A 23,505-nucleotide genomic window follows, 5' to 3' on the forward strand; every position below is an offset into this window, starting at 1 on the left:
TCCTTATGCACACGACTTCTCCTTGATCTAATACCAATTCCATCAGTTCCCATTTATGTGTGATTTTGCAAACAAATGGGTTATTTCAGAACACCAATTTCCTGCTCTGGGGAAAGCTGTAGGTGAAGTCAGCTAGTTGGCAACAACCATGACGGTGTGTATATGGTACATGATCAGAAAATATCTTGAACTCTGTATATTGGTTACACTTTTGCAATAAACAAAGTAACACAGTAACACATTGAGCTCACACATAATAAATTCAAACTAGCTCATCTTACGTTGGCAAAGTGGAAGGTCTCTATTCCAATTAACGTTGTTGTTTATAAGGATACATCGAAGAGTATTTCTGCCTACCATTCTGTACCTAAAGAGAAAGACAAATCTTGTATTTTAATGCACGGGACATAAAGTGTGCGGATAGAGCATATTTCTTATCTAGTACACTTGCTTTATTTAGACTATATCCCATTCTACAGAGTCACCACTGCGCTAGTTGACATAAACAGAAAAAAATAAAATCAACCACCACCAGTTCAAAAGCAGTTACAAACAACACAGCAGCAAGAATATAATAACAGTAGGATTGAAGCCAGTTCAAACAACACTGAATGAGACCTGGTAAAGCGGTCTTCACTTGCTGCTAAAACAATGTGAAAATGAGACCAGGGGAAACTTCCTGAGGAGAGGATTCTAAAGGTGGGGCAACTGAAAAAGCCCTTTCTCTGGGTGCTCTCAGTCAAGGTTGAGACAAGCTAGCAATTTAATTTAATTCCAGATACAGGAATTATCTCTTTGTTAAAGAGTGCCCAGAAAAAGTGATACCAACATAAAAATGCCAGTAGCTTGGACATAGTGCCTTTGTAAGCAGCAACCTAGGCTTTCAAATTTCATCATAGTGGACTTCCTCAATTCAAGGTGAAGTACTTGAAACACAATTCAAGTATCCAATCCAGGATTGACATTCAGCTATGATGGGGGAGTAGTGTGTGACCTCAAAAACAAAAGGGAGCAGTAAAGGCAGGAATTCATTATCTTCCCAACAGACCTTATGTCATTAAAATGCTATCCCACCCCACTTGAGTTTATTGCCATTAAGAAAATTACTTTCCCAAAGCGATTATAAACAAAATCCACTATTATTACACCAGATCGCAGGGTGTCTGGCTGAGAGAGTGTGGATTACACAAAATATTATTGTGTCTACTTTGCTGGAGAGAAGGGATTGTAGAACACAATTGTAGATAAAATCCATGATTATCACACCATATCATAGGGGGCAGAGCTGTGGTTGAGAAAGTGTGGATCACATGAACTCTGCAAAATATTATGATGTCTATTTTGCTGGAGAGAACGGGAAGTTAGAGGGGCATATGAAAACCCTCTAATATAGTTATTCTAGCATATTTATTTTATTTTATTTTTAGAGAAATGAACAGAGAACAGTGAACTTGCTTGAAGCAGCAGTGCACTTAATTAAGGGCTGCAAGGAGTAAAAGGAGCCAGGGAAAGAACCGGGGATTTCATCAGTGAGTGGAAACACATCCAGATGCCAGCATTGAAAGACAGTTCTACACACTGAGAAATAACCAAATGAAAGACCTGAATACACATTTCTCAGAAGCCAAAGGTTGCTGTTGCTCAGTTACCAAATCAACCAGAAATGGTAGACCTGTTCTTAGGTGCTGCTCATTTGTGTTTATTAATTTATTTGGAGTATAATAACAACACAACTAGATAAGAATTAATGTCAAAAATCTAGCCTAATATTTTAACAATTAATATATGTCTGTCACGAGCCCCTCCCAGGAGTTCTAAACAAAGCAACGTAGGTACAAGGCAACCTATAACTCACCCCTCATTACAGCCTAGAGTTATTTCATCACCTAGCCGCAAGTCTCTTGATTTCACTATTCTGCCATTCTCTAAATTTATAGCAGGACATCGCCTTCCTAACAGGAAAATCAAAACAAGCATTAGCACACGCAGCCTTGATTTCTTTAAAAATAAAATAAAAAGGGTACACTACAGACACCAAGGCCACTTCCGGATGATCTGTTTGAGCAGTCATCCTGATTTGTTTGGGGAGAGGTTATACGACATTGTATCAAAAAAATTATCTCGGTATCTCCAGTGCAATTCCCTGTCACATTCTTTACTGCAAAATGTCCATTTTCTTTTTTTTAAAATCAGATTTGGTGCACTAGAGCAGTGTTTCCCAACCTTTTTTGGGCAAAGGCACACTTGTTTCATGAAAAAAATCTCGAGGCACACCACCATTACAGCCCCGTGACGTCAGCGCGCAGCGTCACACCGGGAGGGACATGAATTGCTAGCAAACTACATAATCACCTCCTTGAGGGCTGGCTCATCTTCTCCGAAGGCAGAACCCCATTAATTAACAGCACAGACTCACACCATAGCCAAGACGAGGGGGGAAAACCTCAGTCATGCACAGTCATGCACATGTGGGGGCTAAATGAGGACGAAGACCGGGCAGAGAGCAGGGTTCAAATCACCCCACCTGGCCAGGACAATCCCTGGGTGCTCCCTTGGGCCACTCGCCTGACCCACCTCGCAGGGCTGTTGTTGCGAGGATAACATGGGGAGAACCACGCACGCCCCCGGGAGCTCCTTGGAGGAGAAAGTGGGCGATGAATGCAATGCACGAAATATATAAGAGGCGACCAGGTTTTGCAGTTGAGGGGCCCCCGCCAGCCTCCGCTTCCAACACCCGGCGCAACAACGCCGAAGTTTCCCCCCGGGCTCGGCTCGGGGAGCAGCGCTGCTCCCCCCCAGCTCCCCTTCGCCATCCCGGCTCTCTCTGCCGCCCACTGGGGACCCCCCTCACCTGCCAAGTCCAGAGCGCCGGTGGAAGTTGCATGCATGCATGCAGGGCGCGCGTTGCCATTGCATTGCACTGCACTCCATGCAACGCCTGCACGCATGCATTGCCTTGCACGCCCGCCAAGGGGTCTCCCCGCGGTCCGATGCGTCCCCTCCGGCGCGGATGCAGCATTGCAAAAATAAACACCCCCCCCGACGCAGCCCTACCTGGGGGGGCAGCCTCCACCTCCGCGGGGATCCCCGGGCTCCATCCTGCCGCCCGATCTCCGCGGGGGCACAGGCAGGCTGCGCGGGGTTTGCGCGGAAGAGCCCCTGCCTGCCCGGCCGCCGCCGCTGCGCTCATTCCATGGCCGGGAGAAGAGCGCTTCAAACAAAACGCCCGGCCCACCAGGCCACGCTGGGAAACGTAGTTTGCGCACCCCACGCGGGTGCGGAGCCCAAGGGCAAGGGGACTACGGATCCCGGCAGCCCCCGCGCCGGGGACGGAGGGGGAGAGGCCGGGTGCAGGGATGGAGGGACGGGTGGGCGAGCGAGTGAGTGAGTGGCAGCCGCCAAGCCTTGGCCGAGAGCCAGGAAGGGCCTCCCCGGAGGAGGAGGAGGAGGGAGGCGCAGAGTGGGAGGGAGGGAGGGAACCCCAGGGGTCATCTACTGACGGCGCCCCAATCGAAAATTTGACTTTAAAAAAAAAAATCTTTCGAATTTTTAAATTTTTCCCGCGGCACACCAGGCAACATCTCGCGGCACACTAGTGTGCCGTGGAACAGTGGTTGGGAAACACTGCACTAGAGAACCAAATACATGTCAACTGTGCTACCTGAATTTGTTGGTATTTAATTGAATCCCTCCTACAATATAGAGACAGTCTGAAAGTGTCCTTGGAAATACTATATTCATTAAAGGATAATTCAATATCCAGTTTTACTGGTGGTTCACAATAATGTGAACAATAATAATGCAGACGTTAAGTGTTCTTTCTTTTTTCCTTCATGAGTTGAAAGCAGTTGAGAGACCATTTCTTGCTTTATGTACACTTATTTCTTTGTTGCCTCTGGCATATAGATGTTCAAAGTTTTTGGACTGTTGCTGCTGACACTATCCAGTATCAAAAAGTTGACATCTGAGATAATGAAAAACTCTATTTTGTTTACTATAAAGTTGTAATAGTACTCCCACACCCCTGTATTTGTGACAATAGGTAAAACAAAGGTATATTTGTTCAAATAATTTTAAGACAGTTATACTTTTAAGTACAGTAGTTTTGTAAGCATACTAGTCATCTGCCATGGTGGAGAAAAATCAGGCTGGGGCAGCTTCTAGTCATCATTTAAGGTGAGACCTCCAATACATCCTCCTCACCTACTTTTGGAGAAGAGGTGACAGTGTTGGTACCTCTCACCTTCACAATATTATAGTGTATAGTGTGACTTAAGGGCCATCAAGTCCAATACCCTAAAATGCAGGAATCTCAACTATATCATACATGACAGATGGCCATCCAACCTCTGCTTAAAAACCTCCCAGGAAGGACAGCCCATCAGCTATGTTCTGTGAGGAGAATCAGAACTTACAGGGTTAAACAGTTCTGTGTATTGTCTAGCCTACCAAGGTGTGGCTTGGCTGATGAACCAGGAGAATGGCTGCTCGATCTCCCAGCTATGCTGTTCATTAAAGCCTCTTAAGATTAGAAAGAAGCTTGCGTATGTACTGTGATTTATTGCACCTACACAAGGCACACACCACTGCTGCGATACTCTGCTTGGAGCCAGGAAGAAGTCTGAAGGCTCAGAGGCACAGGGAAGTGTGCTGGATGCCACTCTTGCCCAAGAGCTTATGGGAGCTGCCACGTCATGCCTGTGTGTGGGGGTGCAGCAAGACCAGCTGGAGCTCCTGCCTAAGGTTTAAGGCAGCAAAGCTTCACTGGGCTGTTTTTGCCCCCTTAGTTCCCTTTTAAATATCTGGTACTTCTGCAAACTTTGGGGTTCATTCAAGCATGCTATTGCTCTTTCTTGTTTCTTAGAAGCACCTTGTATCTACAGACCCAAGGGCATTCACCACTTGAGTTCATCATTAGGAGGAGTGATGCTCAGAATATTCCATTTCCCTGATTTAAGTCTCCAATGTTCTACAAAAGAAAAGCCTCCTTTATTATTTCCTAACTTTCTGCAATGTTTGGACCTCCTCCAGTTCATAAGCAAGTTACTGACATAACTGGTCTGATCTAAGGTGGCTGTTCAACAGTTTTAGATATTCAGAAAATTAAGTGAAACTTACCTTGACAAAACCTAGGATTTTCTATTGACCATTTTGAAGTGTCAAGACATGTAATAGAAAGAGTCTGTCCAGGAATAGGCTCATAACCTGGGATACAACGGTACTGCAAAACAGTCCCAGTAGGATAGCTGTCTCTTGGACTCCCAGCCCTTAGGCTAGCATTGGTTACATGCAGATGGGCGCAATCACCTGGAAATAAAAATTCAGAGGAAGTTCTGAAGCTATGGGAGAGAAAACAAGGTTCACTGTAGTGCAGAACTCTGGATAATTCATAAATCTTTATGACATTTTCCTCTACTGGGATCTATAGGACCATGTTCCAATTGATTCTGGGAGTTCATGTGCAGAGGACAGCTGGAAGAAGACTAGTACCATTAAGACTTATAGAGTAATCATAACTATGTCTCACCAGATGTAAGCTCTCTCGAATTTTAAAGGGCTTGCTTGTAGGTAAGTGAGGTTCAGATGGAAGCCTTATTTACCACCTGCTACTCACATGGAAAATACCGCAAGTGGTTGCCTTTTCATCTAAACAGACTTGTGAGAACCATATGGGTGGCACACCTGCTACCACCATCTAATGACTAACAGGAGACAGAGGGAGCTCTGTGCAAAGGATGCAAAGAGGGAACAGGTCCAATTAATGGTGGCTATTTTAAATAAACAGGACTTAAAATAGCAGATTAAGGAGCATTCCCAGAAAGATGACACTGCCGAACTTTCCTTGGAATAATACCATATTTTAGGACAGTTATGTCTATTTACTTAAAGTAAGGCTGGAAGATGAACCAATATGGCATGTTAAGGTAAAGGTAAAGGTACCCCTTCCCGAACGGGCCAGTTACCAAGAGGCAATATTCTTAAAGTATAAAAATCATAGGGCCATTTGGGGGCAAAAAGCTCAGAAGGCCAAGGAGCAATGTGAATCTTCCATCATTGGCCAGCTCTATCCATTCCTTTGTGTGAGCAGACTGGCCATCTAGTTAGAGCAACTACCTTTTATAATTATATCCCTGCAGAGCCTGTGTGAATGTGTTGTATTCTTGAGGGATCTTGAGTAGATGAAACTAATAAATAATTTTGCAGATTCATACGAAGTCCATGTTGTCTTCCTCCAATCTGGGTTGCATTCATGGCACATCCCCAACAAATATCCTAGCTCATTGGAAACCTTGCCGGTAACCTTTTGGTTGGCCCCAACAACTATTTATTATTGCCATTCCATGACCTTCAGTTTCCCAAAAATTAAAGTATAATCCTCTTATCTGAAGATAGGTTATATGCAACAACCACATTTACCCTCAGCGTTTGACAGTTTGCTGTTTTATGAAGTTTTGAAGGCAACAAGAAAAGGACACCCTTAACTTTTAGAGAAATTTACAGGTTTTGAAGTAACTGGCCTCTCAGTCCATACACAGAAAGTGGCTTTCTTGCCCTTAGCTTTCCAAAACAACACAAGAGGCCGGCAGCTCATCTGGCAGATATGCCAACAGTCTGAACAAGGCGGGGTACTACCGAAATGCATTGAACCCCCTCACCCTACCTCACACCCCACCCCACCTCGAACTCTGGAAAACGAGAGAAACAGCAGCAGTAACAGCATCAGCGGCGACGCCAACAACAAAGGCCCGCTGGAGTAACTTGTAAGAGGCGCCATCGCACAACAAGGAGAACCCAGAGTCAGAAAAACAGAAAGCACCACCACGGAAAGGCAAGGCGACGTGGCGGGCCCGGGAAGCAACTCGAGGGGAAGGGAGCGGCGGCGCTTTTTTCAGCCAAGGGGCGTGAGCACCAGCGTGGTTTCAGGTAAGGTACTCTAGGAGGAGGGCGAAGAGAGGGAGCCGTCTCCGCCGTTATCGGTTCCCGGCCTTACCGCCCCAGAGCCGCGCGCATGCCGGTTGGAGGCGGCGGCAAAGGCGCGCGTTCGGGATTGGCTGGTGGGAAACGTAGGTAGAAGAGCCGCGTGGTGCGCTCGGTATCGCGCGGGGGAAGAGATCGCGAGCCCCCGCTGGGACGCGGTCACCCGCGGGTGGTGTGGGGAGGAGCAGCGCTGACCGACGGTTCTCCACTTAAAATTCTAGCCCTCATCAGAGCAAGTTGCTCACAGGAGCTCTCCTAGCAGTTGCAACAACCAACTTGCCTTGCGCTCTGGCGTCCTGGATGTGCTCAGGGAATGCGATGGATCGCTGAATTCGCTCCACAGTAGGCGAACATGGAATGGCAGCCTTAGTTGCAGGAGTGCCAACATGGCCCGGCAACCTGGGTGCCAGGGGCCGTGGGTGCCATGCAGCGTGAATGGCCCTGGCGCCAAAATTCGTGGATCCCCGGCCCCTTCATGGGGAATTTTTTGGATGCTCAGGCACCCAGGACCAATGCTTAGTTCCATACAAAAATACTAGGGTTTGGCAGTGCCGGATTTACGTATAAGGTAAGCAAGCTATAGCTTAGGGCCTCACTCTCTTGGGGCCCCCCAAAAAATTAAAGAAAAAAAAACCTGGATGTACATTTCCAAAATATGAGATAAAAACAATAAAATAAAACCTACATACAGCAACAGTGTTTTGTGTTGCGTAGGCTCCTATTTGTTATGCGCAAATAAAAAATGGCTTTAGATACCTATTAGGTCCATAAATTACCATATAGCATATATTCAACACACACACAAAAGTGACAATTTGTTCTTGACAAAAGACAGCTGGACATATAAAGAGCCCCATTACCTTCAGTAGATGAGGGCCTCATCAAGCCTAAATCTGGCCCTGGGGCTTGGACATCTTTTTTTTCCATCACAGGACCCCTTTTCTGTCTTATATTCTGCAGTGTAGTTACATACTACTTAGACACGTCATATTGCCTTTCCGGTAGCGTCGTTCCTTTCACCCACCTACGCTATACAGTACTATAATGCCTCTTTCTGGCTCACCCACAGGGCTTAACAATCCAGAATTGCTCTTCCCTCTAGTTCTACTTGCAGCCAATCCGGCTTTTCTCCTACCTTCACTGTCATTTTTCCTCCTGTTAAATTTTTCTTCTTTTGATTCCTTCATCCTCTGTTCCCTTTTACTTATTAGTTCCCTGCTACTTTCCCTTCAGCATCCTGCTTTTCATGGAGCTGCTGTCAGCATTTAAGCAGTGCTTCACAACTCCTGCCACTACCTATGTTTCCATTTGAGCAAGTTTGGAGAAGCGTGGCATGGAAGGCAAACAAAGCAGCAGCTGTTGAATCCTTCTAACAGATCAGTTTGATGAACAATTGCAGGAAAGTAAGAGGGAGAAACAAGGTTACATTAGTGGAATGCTTTTATTATACTTCACAAATCAAAAAACATTGTGCAAATACCTTGGAACATGAGATTCCAGCATTGTACTATTTAACCTGGACAGCAACATGAAAGAAATTCTAGGCATTTCCCCCTCAAATATAGAATTTGAAGGCAAATGTGTTGTTTGCCAGTTCTTCACTTAAACCTACCAGTTTAGCCTATTTCACACACTCATGCATGTCCTTTTTTCAGGGTCTGAACTAATTCTGACCTGCTTAACTGAAGATGTATTTAAAAAACAAAACATATCTATGTTCTACTAATAGGAACATGCAAGGACAAGGCATGCTTCTGTTTACTTACTAAAGTGCATAACAGTGCAATAATTACTCTTTCATAAAGCATATAGATCAATCAGATTTCATTTTTAAAATTATTGCTATGTGCAGAGCTTTGGGTAATAAAAAGAGAAGATAAGTCACATTTAGCTACTAATCTAATATGGACAAAACTGTGGTATGTATAACCAACGCCTCACTTACTTTGGGCCATTGACAATTACTTTCTATTCTTTATCATTCCCATATACTACAGCTCCAACATCTGTGCTTTCATGTCTGTTTGGAACTAGTATATTGTATAATATTTGGTGTGCAATCTATGGAATGCTGTGTGGCAAACTCCTAACACTCAAACTGTTACATTCATTCCAGTGTGTACTTGTGTGACCGAATGCCTTATATTCTGTTGTAGCCAATGGTGATCTGTCTGAAGATGAAACTGAACATTTCAGTTACAAACCTGAATTTGGATTGCATTGCCTACTCAGTGGCATTAAAACAGTCCAAGCTGAAGGCAATAAGCCCCATTGAATTGAATTCTCACATATAAAGCTACAGTATATTGTTACATCTGCTATAGGCTGCTGTAAAACAAAACCCCTGCTCTGTGTCAGGGCACACTGCTCTGACATTGGCTCCCAGTATGTTTCTAAGCACAATTCAAAGTGGTGGTGCTGATCTTTAAAGTCCTAAACGGCCTCGGCCCAGTATACCTGAAGGAGCATCTCCACCCCCATCGTTCAGCCCAGACACTGAGGTCCAGTGCCGAGGGCCTTCTGGCGGTTCCCTCACTGCAAAAAGTGAGGTTGCAGGGAACCAGGCAGAGGGCCTTCTTGGTAGTGGCGCCTGTTCTGTGGAATGCCCTCCCATCAGATGTCAAGGAAATAAACAACTATCTGACATTTAGAAGACATCTGAAGGCAGTTCTGTTTAGGGAAGTTTTTAATGTTTGATGTTTTATCGGTTTTTTAATATTCTGTTGGGAGATGCCCAGAGTGGCCGGGGAGACCCAGCCAGATAGACGGGGTATAAATATTAAATTTATTATTATTATAAATAGTAGTAGTATTATAGTAGTAGTAGTAGTAGTAGTAGTAGTAGTAGTAGTAGTAGTAGGCCCACTTTAAAGCTGGCCAGAGGGGCTAGATAACCAGAGACTCTACTAGATGATAACTGGGCTCCTCCCTGAAAGAAAGGATCTATTCCTGCATTGGAAGAGTTAAGCTTTCCATGTGCTCAGTCAACTGACAGAAAAGAACCTTCTCTATCTGGAAAAGTGAATCAATCAAGCAGCCTGGGGTAGTGCCAAGTTCTCTGAGAGCCAGTGTGGTGTAGTGGTTAAGAGCGGTAGTCTCGTAATCTGGGGAACCGGGTTCGCGTCTCCGCTCCTCCACATGCAGCTGCTGGGTGACCTTGGGCTAGTCACACTTCTTTGAAGTCTCTCAGCCCCACTCACCTCACAGAGTGTTTGTTGTGGGGGAGGAAGGGAAAGGAGAATGTGAGCCGCTTTGAGACTCCTTAAAGGGAGTGAAAGGCGGGATATCAAATCCAAACTCTTCTTCTTCTTCTTCCTCTGACTGAGCCATGCTCATTATCCAACCTATCTTAGAAGCTACTGTTTAAGATAAAATGGGATGTTTTCGTGAGCATGTGTACTAGACTACAGCCTAGTTGTACAGTTAAGGGCACAAAGACAACAACAGCTTTGGTAAGTCATGCAATGGGGTGACAGTATCATACCCTCCAATATTTCTCTGATGAAAATAGGGACACCCTATTCCATAATAATAATAATTTTATTGTTTATACCCCCCTCACCTGACCGGGTTGCCCCAGCCATGCTGGGTGGCTTCCAACATATATAAAAACATAATAAAACATTAACAAACCTCCCTATACAGGGCTGCCTTCAGATGTCTTCTAAAGCTTGCAGAGTTACTTATCTGCTTGTCTCGGGGGGTCACATAACTCCATACCCTCCAACATTTCTCCGATAAAAATAGGGATGTTCTAAGGGAAAGCGGGACATTCTGGGATCAAATCAGAAACCGGGACGGCCTCTGTAAATCTGGAACTGTCCCTGGAAAATATGGACACTTGGAGGGTCTGCAGTATGTATCTACTGAATGATTATCAGATGTCATAATGATTTGTTTTATTATTGAGGCACTGAGCATGGGTACCATTGTAATGAACCAAAATCAGCATAGGATTGCACTTGAATGATTACCTACTAATGTCTGTGCTTTTAAAACACATATTTGCATTCTGAATCTAAGGCAACAGTACATTACTCACAACACTAGTTTTAGATATACAAAAGGAAATTTCAGACATCCCTGACCAGAAAGCATCTTGGTCAAGACAGGCTGTTTGTGGCAGAAACAACCCCCAGCATTAAGAAGATTATTATATTACAGCAGTGATTTTAGTCAATGAAGATCAAACTGCTCATTAATAAGCAGTCACATTCATATGTCCTGGCATTTAAAACATATTTATTATTTACCTCTTGATGCAAGCAGGGAGTCATTATCAAAAACATTCCCTCATAAAACTGTGCAAAAGATACAGCAGTATATTGTGCATAGAGGCAATAGGTAGTATATTAATTCTATGGCAACATATTTATCCTAATTGTAAGCAGGACTGTGTACTTTGGTAGCATCACATTGGAATGTGGTTATGGTATGCTTAAATATATTCTATGGAAATTGCTTAATTTTGTGAGACTGTCCCCTATATATTTTCTTTATAAACATCAAGAGTAACAGTAACTCTGCAATCCTATGCATACCTACCTGGGAATAACTCCTATTGAATAGGGTACTTCTGAGTAAACAAGGATAAGAATAGGAAAGCAATTCTTATTTTTATCTGTAAGCCACCTTGAGACCCACCAGGAAAAAAGGCAGAGCATAAATAAATTAATAATATTAATAATAGGAATGATTACACTAAACCCTTTTTAGTGGGCTCAATCAGCAGAAATAAAAAAATGCTATTAATCCATTATGTAACACAGAGCTTTCCAAACTTTTCATGTTGGTGACACACTTTTTAGACATGCATCATTTTGAGACACAGTAATTTGCTGGCAAACCGGAGATTAAACTAACCCCTTTCCAGCCCCGAGAGAAACGCGACACACTGGCACACTAATGTGTCGTGACACACAGTTTGGAAAGCTCAAACTCACTCCATATAGATTTCTCTCCATTCTGTTCAGGATTCAGAAAAAAAGACACACAATAATGCCTGAATGAACTTCTGAACCTACAATGCCCTGCCCTGCAAATTACGCTATGCCAAACTATGCCTGGGTATGAATGTGTGGGCTCTGAGAGAGATGGTAGCCACTGACTTTGCTCCTCCCTGGCCATTCTGTAGCTATGCCATGACTTAAGAAAAGCCTGCTGCATCAGGCCACTAGCCCATCTACTCCAGTGTCCTGTTCTCACAGTGGCCAAGCAGATGGCTGAAGGCAGGCAGAACACAAGCAGAACAGCAATCTGCTCACTCGCCATTTCCAGCAGCTGACATTTAGAGGCATACTGCATCTGACAGTGCAGATGGAAAATGCCATTGTGGCTAGTAGCCGTTGATCCCCTCCCCATGAATTTGCCCAATCCTCTTCTAAAGCCATCCAAGTTGGTAGGCATCCCTGCCTCCTGTGGAAGTAAGTTCCAGTTCAACAGTGAGTTGCATTAAGTATTTTCTTGGATCTGACCCTCAAAATCTGCTACAGAAGGTTGGGGGACTCCTTGGAATAGCGTTGGGATTGCAGGAGAGAAGGAGAAACGGCAAAAAATATCACCTTCCTCTCCATTCTCTTGATGGAAACCTCCATTAGATCGAAGAGCATTTCATCAACATTGATGGACACCATTGGATATAACTAATATTTCCCATAGGTAAACCTGAAACACTGTGAAATTAGTGTACCCATAGCATATTTTCAAATGGTTATACATTAAAATAAATTATTAGTATTTAATAAGAATCGCCTGACTTTCTCAAGCCAATGGCCCATCTTTAGTAGTATGTCTACCAACAGTGAAAGACAGGTGTTTCAGGATGGTTAGCAAGAAAGTGTCATTCTAGAGTCTGTTAATTTCTATCAATCCAAGCCATGAAAACGGATCTTGCATAGTCAAATGAATCTTGCCTTTGCTCTTGGAAACCTTAATGCTAGCAATTTCATTAAGCTGTGTCTATTTTTGGAATGGGCACTGAAAAGCTAAGATATCATATCTCCCCATGATTGAATGTCTATGAAAAAAGCTCCAGAAACATTTCAGAACCAAATGAGAAAAACAACTAGATTTTGCTTGGGCTTTGTGGCAGTACTGTCAGTGTTTCAATGTCACATATTTAAGAAAATTCATCATGTCTTCATGCTTCATATGTAGGCAGAAGACTCCTCTCAGGATCTCTTCTACAAGGAAGAATCTTCCTAAGTATTAAAAATGCAATTTAGATTGGGCAGACAAAACACAGGTTGTGGTTGTGATGATAGCAGACAAGAAACATAACACATAAGAACAGCTTCCTGGATCAGGCCAAAGGCCCATCTTGTCCAACATCCTGTGCTCATAGTGACCATCATGAACTACATTTCCCAGAGCTACCTTGTCAGGAACTGGGTGATTTAAATAGATTTGAAAGTGATTTAAATTTGAATGGCAAATATGCCTTAAAGATACATGATTTCTCAAAGATCTAAAAGTGCATCACCAGAGCTTGAGAGGTTCAAAATGAGTTTGCTCTAGAGCAGGTATGGTGAGTATCTGACTCTCCAGACATTCCTGAACTACAACTCCCCTTAGCCCCTAGTAAGCATGGCCAATGATCAGGATGATGGGAGTTCAGCAACATCTGGAAAGCCAAAGGTTCCCTGCACCCGCTCTAGTATTTAGATTAGACATAACTAAACTCGGCCCTCCAGATGTTTTGGAACTACAATTCCCATCACCCTTGACTACTGGTCCTGTTAGCTAGGAATGGTGGGAGCTGTAGTCCCAAAAACATCTGGAGGGCCAAGTTTGCCTATGCCTGATTTAGATGTTGAGTAGCGTGATATTTTTCACAAAGCAAATTTTCAGCACTACCATTTTTAGAGATATTAAGAGAACTTGTCATTGGTCCAGAAAACTAGCTAGTCCACCATGCTTTAGTTTCCTGAGACAACAGCTACATTTAACACTCAGGATGTTGATCAAGTGCAAGGGGTTGCAGTCCCAGATGGCTTATTTTCTGAGGCCTCCGTGACGATTTCCCATCACACAAGCGGAATGCTTCTACAGTGCTATGCCAGCTGTTCTCTGGAAAGGAGAAACCAAATGCAAAAGTCAAAACTATGAACATTTAGATCCTAAAGGAATTCCACATTGCCATTCTCAATATTGCTGATCACTTTTTAATTAACTGTAAGATCATTCAGTTAAATGCATGATGTTGGACCACATAAGATCACTGGAATTAAAGTAATGTTTCACAAACAGTACAAAATTGTGCTCTACTTCTAGAATGATTAAGTCTTCATGGCATCTCCACCTTCAAATCCTCATTCAATATACTCATCTAGCTGCCAAGTTCATAGCACCACCCCTTCTCTCAGCATCTGTAGGCATGTTTATTATGCTACTCTAGCCTAACTCAGCCATCTTTAACTTGTAACACATGCCTTTATTTCCTCCCAAAAATGGCTAATTGGTATTGTACATTAAAAAAACTTTAACTTGTCATTTTCCAAACTATGATGTTTTAAAAAACAACAGATCTATTATTTAAAAAGGCACACAAATCCATTTGGAATCATCAATCTGGCTTGAAACACACTGATATGCAGAAATATTGCAAATGAATTCTACAGAGTTTTCTTCTCTTTGACTATTACATAATCAGGGAAGTCCACTGTCTGTCCTTGTCACAGCTATATCCTGTGTTATTATCTTTCCATATAATAATTTTAATCAGGGTTCATATGGAATTCAAATAAGTATAACAAGTCTGACTGCAATGAATTCCACACATGCTCAAAAAATAATTTTGCATTGCTCATCACATTTGTTAATTTTGCATTTCGAAGTGCATTCAAACCAATTAAAGCCACAGTCCACAACACATTTATGAGAGATCCCCACTCAACTCAGATGGATTTACTTTTGAGTAAAACTTGCTCAAAGACAACTTTTGTGGATGTGTCCAATAACTTCATCTGCAAATTCGTTCTTTATAATATGTATTTCATGCATTCATAGTTGGTCATATATGATTATTAAATGCAAATACTTGCAAATACTCACAAAGTTGAGCTTAAGCGACCTGTCACTGGCACATTTTTTTTAAATGGACATTGATGAAATGAACACAGGAATAAAAACAAACAATGCTTGATTCAAGAGTTCCTTAAACCTTATTTTGTATTTCGGGCCTTGACACCAAAAAGAACTTTTATTTCTAGGGCAGCCTTCTCCAATCCTGTGCTGGGACTAGTGGGAATTGTGGCGCAAAACATCTGGAAGACACTAAGCTAGGGGAAGGCTGCTTTAGGGTATGGTTCACATAAGAATATATATATATTTGCCTTTCATACACCTCTTTTAAATGCTCAAAGACCTGTCCAGGGTTAAGAGATGCTAGGTTTCAGTCTGAATACTGAAAGTGGCTGTGGCCAGTCATAGCTCTCTGATGATTGTGCAATGTCTGCAAACATATCTGTCACATTTATACAGGTATGTATAAGATGTAGAGTGGGACCCAAAGGTCAACCTTCCATAAAGCATGGTGATTTCAAGTTCTCCCTTACAATACTCTCCCAAGAAGCTCTTCTAAAGTCTGGAGCCCCACCACTGGCTGGTCCTTCCCCATAGAAGTGCTTTCCACCTGCACATGGATGTGAATGTTTGGATTCCAGCCGCGATGTGCAAAGCAACCACTTACCCTTTACATCTGCCTGAGCTCCACACAATTGAGAAAGTGCATTTGTGCCTCCAGCTTTACAAATTGTTACTGATTTTGAAAAGTGTGCCAGCACAAAGTAATGAGAAAGAAAAGCATTGCAGCATGGTGGTTTGTAGTGGGTGAAATTTTATTTACCTGGTCCACAAGAAAGTTCACAATTGCTAATACAATTATTTAAGATGTCTCATTACAATATTGATATTCAGGCTTCCAGTCTAAAACTGCCAACCTTTATGGGAAAAAACCTGCTGGTTTTATGACTTCTACTTATTTCTGCACAGAAAGTTAACAACTGGCAGTTTGATGCTTTTTAGAAGTATACATTCACACAGCATAATTGCACATATACACACCTGCAAATTAAATGAAATAAACCAAGAAGATATGCATACAGAGCAGACATGATTGAGATATAAGATCCAATAAATTTGTCATAGGTAATTGGGCGGTAAATTTTTGCCTAAATGAAACTATTATGTAGAGAAATGAAACACTGTGCAGTATTTTAACTTACAATTATATAGGATGAAAAATATCATTATCTACCTGAGTGCTTTCATTCACATGACATCAACATGAACATAAATATGGCTATAGTTACAAATGCACCACCACATAAAGCCATGGTGCATCTCTCAATTTGAGTTGTTTCCTGGGCAATGCAACTTAATAGTGGTTCTAGGCCTTGGTCTTAATTTAAGCCACAATTAACAGCATTAGTATTTGGATTCCCATGGAGTGTAATAATGGTCTCATTTGTATGTCCCTGCTTAGTCGATAATCTAGAATGATGGGGCAATACAGTAATAATGGAGCCTCCTGCATTTGAGCCAGCATAAGCAATGCATCCTTGATTATCCAGTTGCTCCTGCCTATTGACATGTGTCAAAACCATAAACTGCACAGCAAAACAGTTCTATATGCATTAGCCTTCAATTAGACAATTAAAAAAACTTCTACTGAATGTATAACAAAGTTGTTGCAGCAAAAAGTCATCTTGTATATGATAACATCCTTGTTCTGGCACTTGGAAATTTTTGAGGTTTATAAAAGAAACAGATGGGCAAAATGAATTACACGTGTGTGTGGGTGTGCGTGTGCGCATGCACACGTGCTGAGAGAGACCTCCACAGTGCTCTGATGCCATCTTTATAAAGTTACCTTTGACCATATGCAAAACATTCATATTTACACATACAGGAGATCATTATTTAAGCTTGTGCATTATTGCAGCTTTGGTAAAAGTCAAATTGCTTACAGTGTACATATAAATAAACACATAATATTTATTATGATTTCACTATTATTTCAAGTTCACCGTTAGAGAGCCAAGAAAAACAAGGCACATTGCCCTCTAACTTGAAACACATTCATTTGTTCTAAGAAACACAGGACGGTGATTCATCTCTGAAAATGCTGACCACAAATTATCAAAATAAAAAAATTCCTTCCAGTAGCACCTTAAAGACCAACTGGTGCTACTGGAAGGAATTTTTTTATTTTGACTATGGCAGACCAACACGGCTACCTGTCTGTAACAAATTATCAAATGAAGAATAAATCAATCAAACTTACTCCTAATTCCATACTTCCAATAAAGGTTTAAAGAATCATCAGAGATCTCTGAGCAAGAGACTACAGGAAAAAAGGAGATGTCCAAACATGCTAGGAAATGAATTTGCTGAAATGAACTAATTGAAGTCTAATGTGTTTTGGCTTGGGTGTGCAGGCTTAACCAGCCTAGTCATAAAATTGTCTCTACTATCTTCTACAGCCCTGATTTTCTAGATGTTAAGCTCGCATCCCACTAACCATGTGCTTTAGCCATGAGCCGCATTCAAAAGACTGGGGAAGAGCAAAGTGGCTGTGAGTGTTTCTCCGGTTGCCTGCACATTTATGCGTCCTTACCACAACAAAGTATCACATAGGATTTTTAAAAGAATTAATCTTGGGTCCTATGTTGCAGACTAAAACTGCTGAAGCCTAGCATATGAACTTCTAGATTAAGGGAGCAATTCTAACCCCTGATCCATAGAACTAGAGGCGATTAGGATGCCAGAGGTGTTCCTCCATCAGGCTCTGGTGTTGGTGGGGAGGCTCCGCCACCACATAAGACCTCACTGTGCCCGCCAAAGGTGCTGGCTTGTACTGGTGGTGCTCCTTTTAAAAAAAGTTGGTCTCTCCCCTTTCCTGACTGGTAGGAGCTGATGTGGCTTTGAATGTAGTAGTGGCTCTGACACTCTGAATGCCCCCAGGCCTGGATGACCCAGGGTTGGGGTTGCTCTGTAAGGGTAATACAGAATAAAGTCCTAGATAAGAAGCTAAACTACATGATCACTTTTTGAGGTCATCTCTCAAAGCTGGGAGTTAGTTGAAACAGTAGTCTGGGTATCTTTTGTGTGTCTGCACACAAACTACTTCTATGCCTGCTAAGCTTGCATTAGTGTTGAGATAACTGCTCAGGAAAAACCAGAAAATCACAATGCACGCTTATATTGGTTTTGCTACAGCTTTGTCTTACATGACGATAGAATGCCATTCACAAACCCCCTACCAGTCCATTCTGAACATGGTGTTTCAGTAACGTCTACATGAAAACTGGCTTTGTATGATGAGCTACCAGTAAAAAGAATAATTTAAGGCCACTCAGCTACAGACAACAGCAATTGAATGTATAGCACTAGGGGTAAAAAATTGTGCAAGTGTGGGTGTCTTGGCTCAGATTCCCAAAGAGTATGTGCTCCCCACTCTCTTTTACTTCCTTTATGTGTTCATTAGCCTAAGATGAGCAGGCTAATGCATTTTTGCCTCTGAAAGCAAAACCTAGATATGTTATACAGGGCTTAATTAATTTGGAATTAAGCATGCTGTGATGATAGCATTACATCCAGCTACCCAATTCAAAGTGCTAGTTTGGACTTAAAGGTAAAGGGACTCCTCACCATTAGGTCCAGTCGTGGCCGACTCTGGGGTTGCAGCGCTCATCTCGCTTTATCGGCCGAGGGAGCCGGCGTACAGCTTCCGGGTCATGTGGCCAGCATGACTAAGCTGCTTCTGGTGAACCAGAGCAGTGCAAAGAAATGCCGTTTACCTTCCCGCCGGAGCGGTACCTATTTATCTAGTTGCACTTTGACGTGCTTTCGAACTGCTAGGTGGGCAGGAGCAGGGACCGAGCAACGGGAGCTCACCTGGTCGAGGGGATTCGAACCGCCAACCTTCTGATCGGCAAGTCCTAGGCTCTGTGGTTTAACCCACAGCGCCACCCGCGTCCCAGTTTGGACTTATAAAGCCTTAAATGACCCAGGACAGCAATACCTCAAGGACCACATTTCCTCATATGAACTGACCTGAACCCTGCACTCATTACCTGAGCTCTTCCTTCATGTACCCCCTTCCACAAGTGGCCCAGAGGGTGGCAACATGAGAACGAGCCTTTTCTGCAGTGGCTCCCCATTTGTGGAATGCTCTCCCCAGGGAGGCTTGCCTGGTGCCATCATTATTTAACTTTTGGTGAGAAGCAATAATGTTTCTCTATAACTAGGCTATTGGCCTTTTACCATCTGTGGCCTTTTACAAATGTTTTTAATGTATTCCCATCACTCTTTGTATTAATGTATCTATGTGGTGTTTATTGTCTGTTTGTTTATAAGTTGCTTTGGGTTGCCTTGGGCAAGATAAAGCAACTAACAAATTTAATAAAAACAACTAATAATAAGTATGGTAACGGGTTCCATACTAAGCATGTCCATATCCGTGACTGGGTAAACTGTAAGGTGGCAGTTCGTGGAGATTTCCCTGCAAAAACCATCAAGATACAGTCTAGTACCTTTACTGGGGAATTCCTTAAAGGGTGGTGGTTTTAAAGTTAACAGTATACATCAAAATGTAAGATATCAAACTCCTCACCTATGCCTGTGGTTGCCATATGTCCGGAATTTCCCTGACACAGCCATGATTTGGCTGTTTGAAACTGTGTTTGGACAGAAAATGCAGAAATGGCTTGGAAAATCTGTATGCATATTGGAAGTTTAGTTTTTAAAGAAAATTTTAACTTTTTTTGTTATGAGATTTCAACAATTTTGTGCCACTTGTTGAAATATGGCAATCGTACCTTTGCCTCTTAGGGCTGTCCCAAGGCTCTAAAGGGCTTTGTGTAGATCTACCATAACAGGAATTGTATGTTTTAGATGTCTACTATGTAATTATAGGCTTGTGTATTTGGAGAATATAATTTATTCTGAGCGTTTACTCTGAAAGTGACCATCATTCAAGTATGCAGTCCACTAATTCTTTTGTTCTAGGAGAGTTTCATCACTCTCTTAGTGGTTCTGTTTTTTTCCAAGTGCTTAAAACTGTAAAAAGCAGGTACAGTGGATGAAAGCACGTCTACACATCTTGAATGTGTATCAGGAAGCAGAAACCAGGATACATCCACTGTCATTATTCTAACCACAGAAAGTCTGTGGGGTTGGTTGTTGTTTTTAAGTAGATTTGTTGCACCAGGGCAACTTTAATCCACTTTAATTGTGCAAACCTAACTTTAGTATGAGCTTGAAGCCCTTCTGCAAAATACTGACAGTCTGGAGGCAAACAAAACCTGTGGGTTTCCCCCCCACTCCAACTCCCATCAGTCTCAGAGCCAGCAGGACCAGGGGTTATAGGAGCTTAAATCCAGTAACATCTGATGGACTACAGCTTGCCCATCCTTACTTTATGTGGCTGGTCTGGGCAGAAGTCTCATGCTCTCATTTTTCCTCATCACTGCCCCACCCTCTTATTCCTTTACTAATCAAGCCGTTTAAAAATAATGGAACAAATTTCCAATTTAAAATATTCAGTCATTCATCAAAACCTGGCTGCATTTCACAATCCTTGAACCAAGGAGACCCACCCTGTTGCCTTCTCTTTCCCTCCAGCAAAGTGAATCAAGTTTATCAGGGGGTGGATTATTGAAAGTTCACAAATGTAGCATTTACCAAGATTATTATTACTATTATCATTTTACAAAACATACACCAACAAGATTGCAATTATGGGAAAATGCAAGCACTAGGGTATGGGAACCTATGAAAAGGTTTCCAGGACAGCCAGGGACAAAACTGAAACATTTTCAGCAAACAGTAAAGCACATTGTGCAGGCAAATAATCTTTCTTTGGGAGTGTTCCCATTAAGGCAAAGTACGGGAACAGTGCCAAGTATCGAAAGTGCATTCCAGACCCTGAATCACATATCCCTGCATCTATTTCCTAATATGCAGCAAATATTTAACAAAACAAAAAAAACCTCTATTATTAAATCACTCCCATAAAGCAGCTAGGGACCACAAATGGATTGTGGTTTCTAGGAAAAAATGCATTCCATAAATGGCAAGGAAAAGCGACTCCCACATGTGTTGCAAGGCAGCTGTCACAATCACCATCACATGCAGGGCAGAAATCTAACTCCACAAAGCAAAAATACCACAAACAGAAATACACAACCTCCCTCTCTCTCTTCCACACACACACAATTGTACAGGACGATCACAACTATTGGGGAATGTTACAAAAATAACCACAGATTTACAAATATTAATACAGGTGAGGTCCACACACAAAATGGAAAAAGCTAAGATATCAAAGAGAGACTTGCAACAGTTACATTTAGTAATGCTGCAAAGGGGAATGCAGACCAGCATAGTTGCAGAGCAATAGAAGGGGAAGGAAATTTAAGAGACTGGCCATTCTGTGCAGGTTTGCAGCAAATGCCTCCTTCATGGGACAATCTCACTTGGTGGTAGCGAGACCAGGGGCTCACAGATGATTGCGTCTGATTTCTCCCTGTAGAGAGGGAAATAACATGCCATTGACATATCCTCTCACATTATAATGTGAGAAAGAGACAGCATAGTATTTTCCAACTCTTTGTATTCTGCTTCTCAGGGACAACTGACAATGTCTAGGTGTGCTAGACACATCTAGCTGGCACTGTTAAGGCATGACATTTCAGGAGGACTGCAGCACACAAGCACTGCAAGAGCAGAATCAGATCTGATCTGACTACCTTCCTTACCAAGAAAAGACAGAGGATTCTTTACAAAGTGTGTGTGAGAGAGAGCAAATATGCAATAACCAATTCACAATTGCTAGATGATTTGTTAAGCATGTCCAATAGCAATTGGCTGCAGCAATGTGATGTCACAGAATGTTCACAAACTGTTAACAGATGAATTCTTTCATGCAACATTCTATGACAGAAAGTCTGTCTCCTCATATGGCTTATGACTCACATTTACAACACAGTCCTATGCATGTCTGCTCACAAATAAGTCTCATTGAGTGTGACAGAGCTCATACATGGGTATAAGTCAGATACAGGGGTATAGGAGACTCTGTGACTTCCTACCTATCTCTGAACTTCTCCTGTGTTCTTAATTTCCTTTCTTATTTCTTCCACTTATATTTATTCACTCTTCTGTTATCTCTCATTCTCTCATTAATTCATTATCATAACCTACACCTCCTCATTATATTTACTCCTACGTGAAGGGCTATAACTCGGTGGTGCAGCATCTTGATGAAGGTCTCTGGTCCAATCCCTTGCATCTTCAGGTAGGGCTTGGAAAGTCTCCCATCTGAACCTGGACAGCTGCTGCCAGTCAGTGTGGAAAACTGGTCTATCAGCTTGATGGACCAATGGTCTGATGTTCCTGTATTCATTCCTGTACTCACTCCTGGTAGAATTGTATTAGTTCATATGGCCAGAGAGTGTGAATCATATTACTTAACAGATACTCTCTAAATAGTGCACAGGTTCTAAGAATCTACAGGTACCAAGTCACACTTGGCAATTTTTGCAACGTGGTAGCTTGCTTCCACTATTCTGAACTTTTTCCCACTATTCCTGGTACTGGAATGTGACCAGCAGCTCTCAGCCTTACCCTCTCAACAGTAATCTCCGACTTTTTGTGAGATGCAGAAGTGTCATTTTACAGGGTTATTGGGAAACAAATATATAATTTACAAAATTCCTGTAAACTGAGCCTCGAGAGGAGATTGCATATCAAGGGATTAGAAGATGCCTTTGTCAAAATGCTTTGTCATTAATTTGCTTTTATCCTGTCTCCATGGCAATGCAAGGCATGCCTAGAATACACTGCTGTGAATTTAGCCCAGAATTCATCCCATTGAAGAAACTTACAAATAACTGTAGACTCAATAGGTAACTGCAAACCATCGTGGCTTCCCCACGAGTGCAACGGCATGGAGTCTTGTAGGGACCACAGTTCAATGGCAGAGCTCATGCTTTGTATTCATAATATTTTATTCTGTGTTCAGTGTCTGGCATCTCTAGTTGAAATAGGATCATAAGTAGAAGGACTTGGATGGATCACAGGCTGAGATCAGTGCACACCATAGCAGACAATACTAAGCTAGCTAAACCTGTGGTCTGACTCAGTACATGGCAAACTTTTATATTCATATTTTAAACTCATTTGCAAACACCTGCAGTCATACTTTTCATTTTTGGCTTAAAACTTAGCACATCTTCGGAGTATGAAAAAGATAAGGCTTGTACAGCTTCAGCAAGCTTACTTAAAGATAGGTTTTATACTTGATTCTTTGTTGTGCTTCATCCATCTTGCTCATTTTGAAAGAAAAGTCACTTTTCTATAAATGGATATTGATCTATGAGCTGTAAAATATTCCACCCAACTTAAAGGGGCTGTAATTTGTAGGAGAATTATTTGGTACTTTCTCTCCATGTGCATTCCTTTGAAACAGACTTCTAACCATCTCTTGGTAATTGTTTATTTATCAAAAACATACAATTACAC

The 23,505-nt window shown here is 42.2% G+C and overlaps 2 protein-coding genes and 1 long non-coding RNA gene across 16 annotated transcripts in view; 1 reads left to right on the plus strand and 2 right to left on the minus strand.

Annotated features, from left to right (window-relative positions):
• The window catches only part of LOC308586675 (membrane cofactor protein-like), a 55,929-nt gene extending 48,834 nt beyond the window's left edge, over positions 1-7,095 (minus strand). For 5 of the 8 annotated variants that reach the window (XM_081193531.1, XM_081193535.1, XM_081193528.1 and 2 more), the window contains exons 1-4: positions 6,115-6,274; positions 5,119-5,307; positions 1,856-1,952; positions 282-367 (exon numbers count right to left, since the gene is read on the minus strand). In XM_081193531.1, the coding sequence (XP_081049657.1) occupies positions 282-367; positions 1,856-1,952; positions 5,119-5,307; positions 6,115-6,259 (517 nt within the window). In that variant the 5' untranslated portion in view covers positions 6,260-6,274. Of the gene's footprint in view, positions 1-281; positions 368-1,855; positions 1,953-5,118; positions 5,308-6,114; positions 6,303-6,678 lie in introns of those variants that run through there. The other 3 variants (XM_081193532.1, XM_081193534.1, XM_081193533.1) reach the window with 3 other exon arrangements.
• The window catches only part of LOC308586714, a 150,779-nt gene that overhangs the window by 94,025 nt on the left and 33,249 nt on the right, over positions 1-23,505 (plus strand). The gene's annotated exons all lie outside the window — the stretch shown is intronic.
• Positions 8,401-23,505, minus strand: part of PFKFB2 (6-phosphofructo-2-kinase/fructose-2,6-biphosphatase 2) — a 38,745-nt gene continuing 23,640 nt past the window's right edge. For 5 of the 7 annotated variants that reach the window (XM_081193502.1, XM_081193505.1, XM_081193504.1 and 2 more), the window contains one exon: positions 19,268-21,508. In XM_081193502.1, the coding sequence (XP_081049628.1) occupies positions 21,442-21,508 (67 nt within the window). In that variant the 3' untranslated portion in view covers positions 19,268-21,441. Of the gene's footprint in view, positions 10,017-10,276; positions 14,047-19,267; positions 21,509-23,505 lie in introns of those variants that run through there. The other 2 variants (XR_014007991.1, XR_014007992.1) reach the window with 1 other exon arrangement.

The sequence above is a fragment of the Podarcis bocagei genome, assembly GCF_964188305.1.
Source record: "Podarcis bocagei genome assembly, chromosome: 5".
NCBI classification, from domain to species: Eukaryota; Metazoa; Chordata; class Lepidosauria; order Squamata; family Lacertidae; genus Podarcis; species Podarcis bocagei.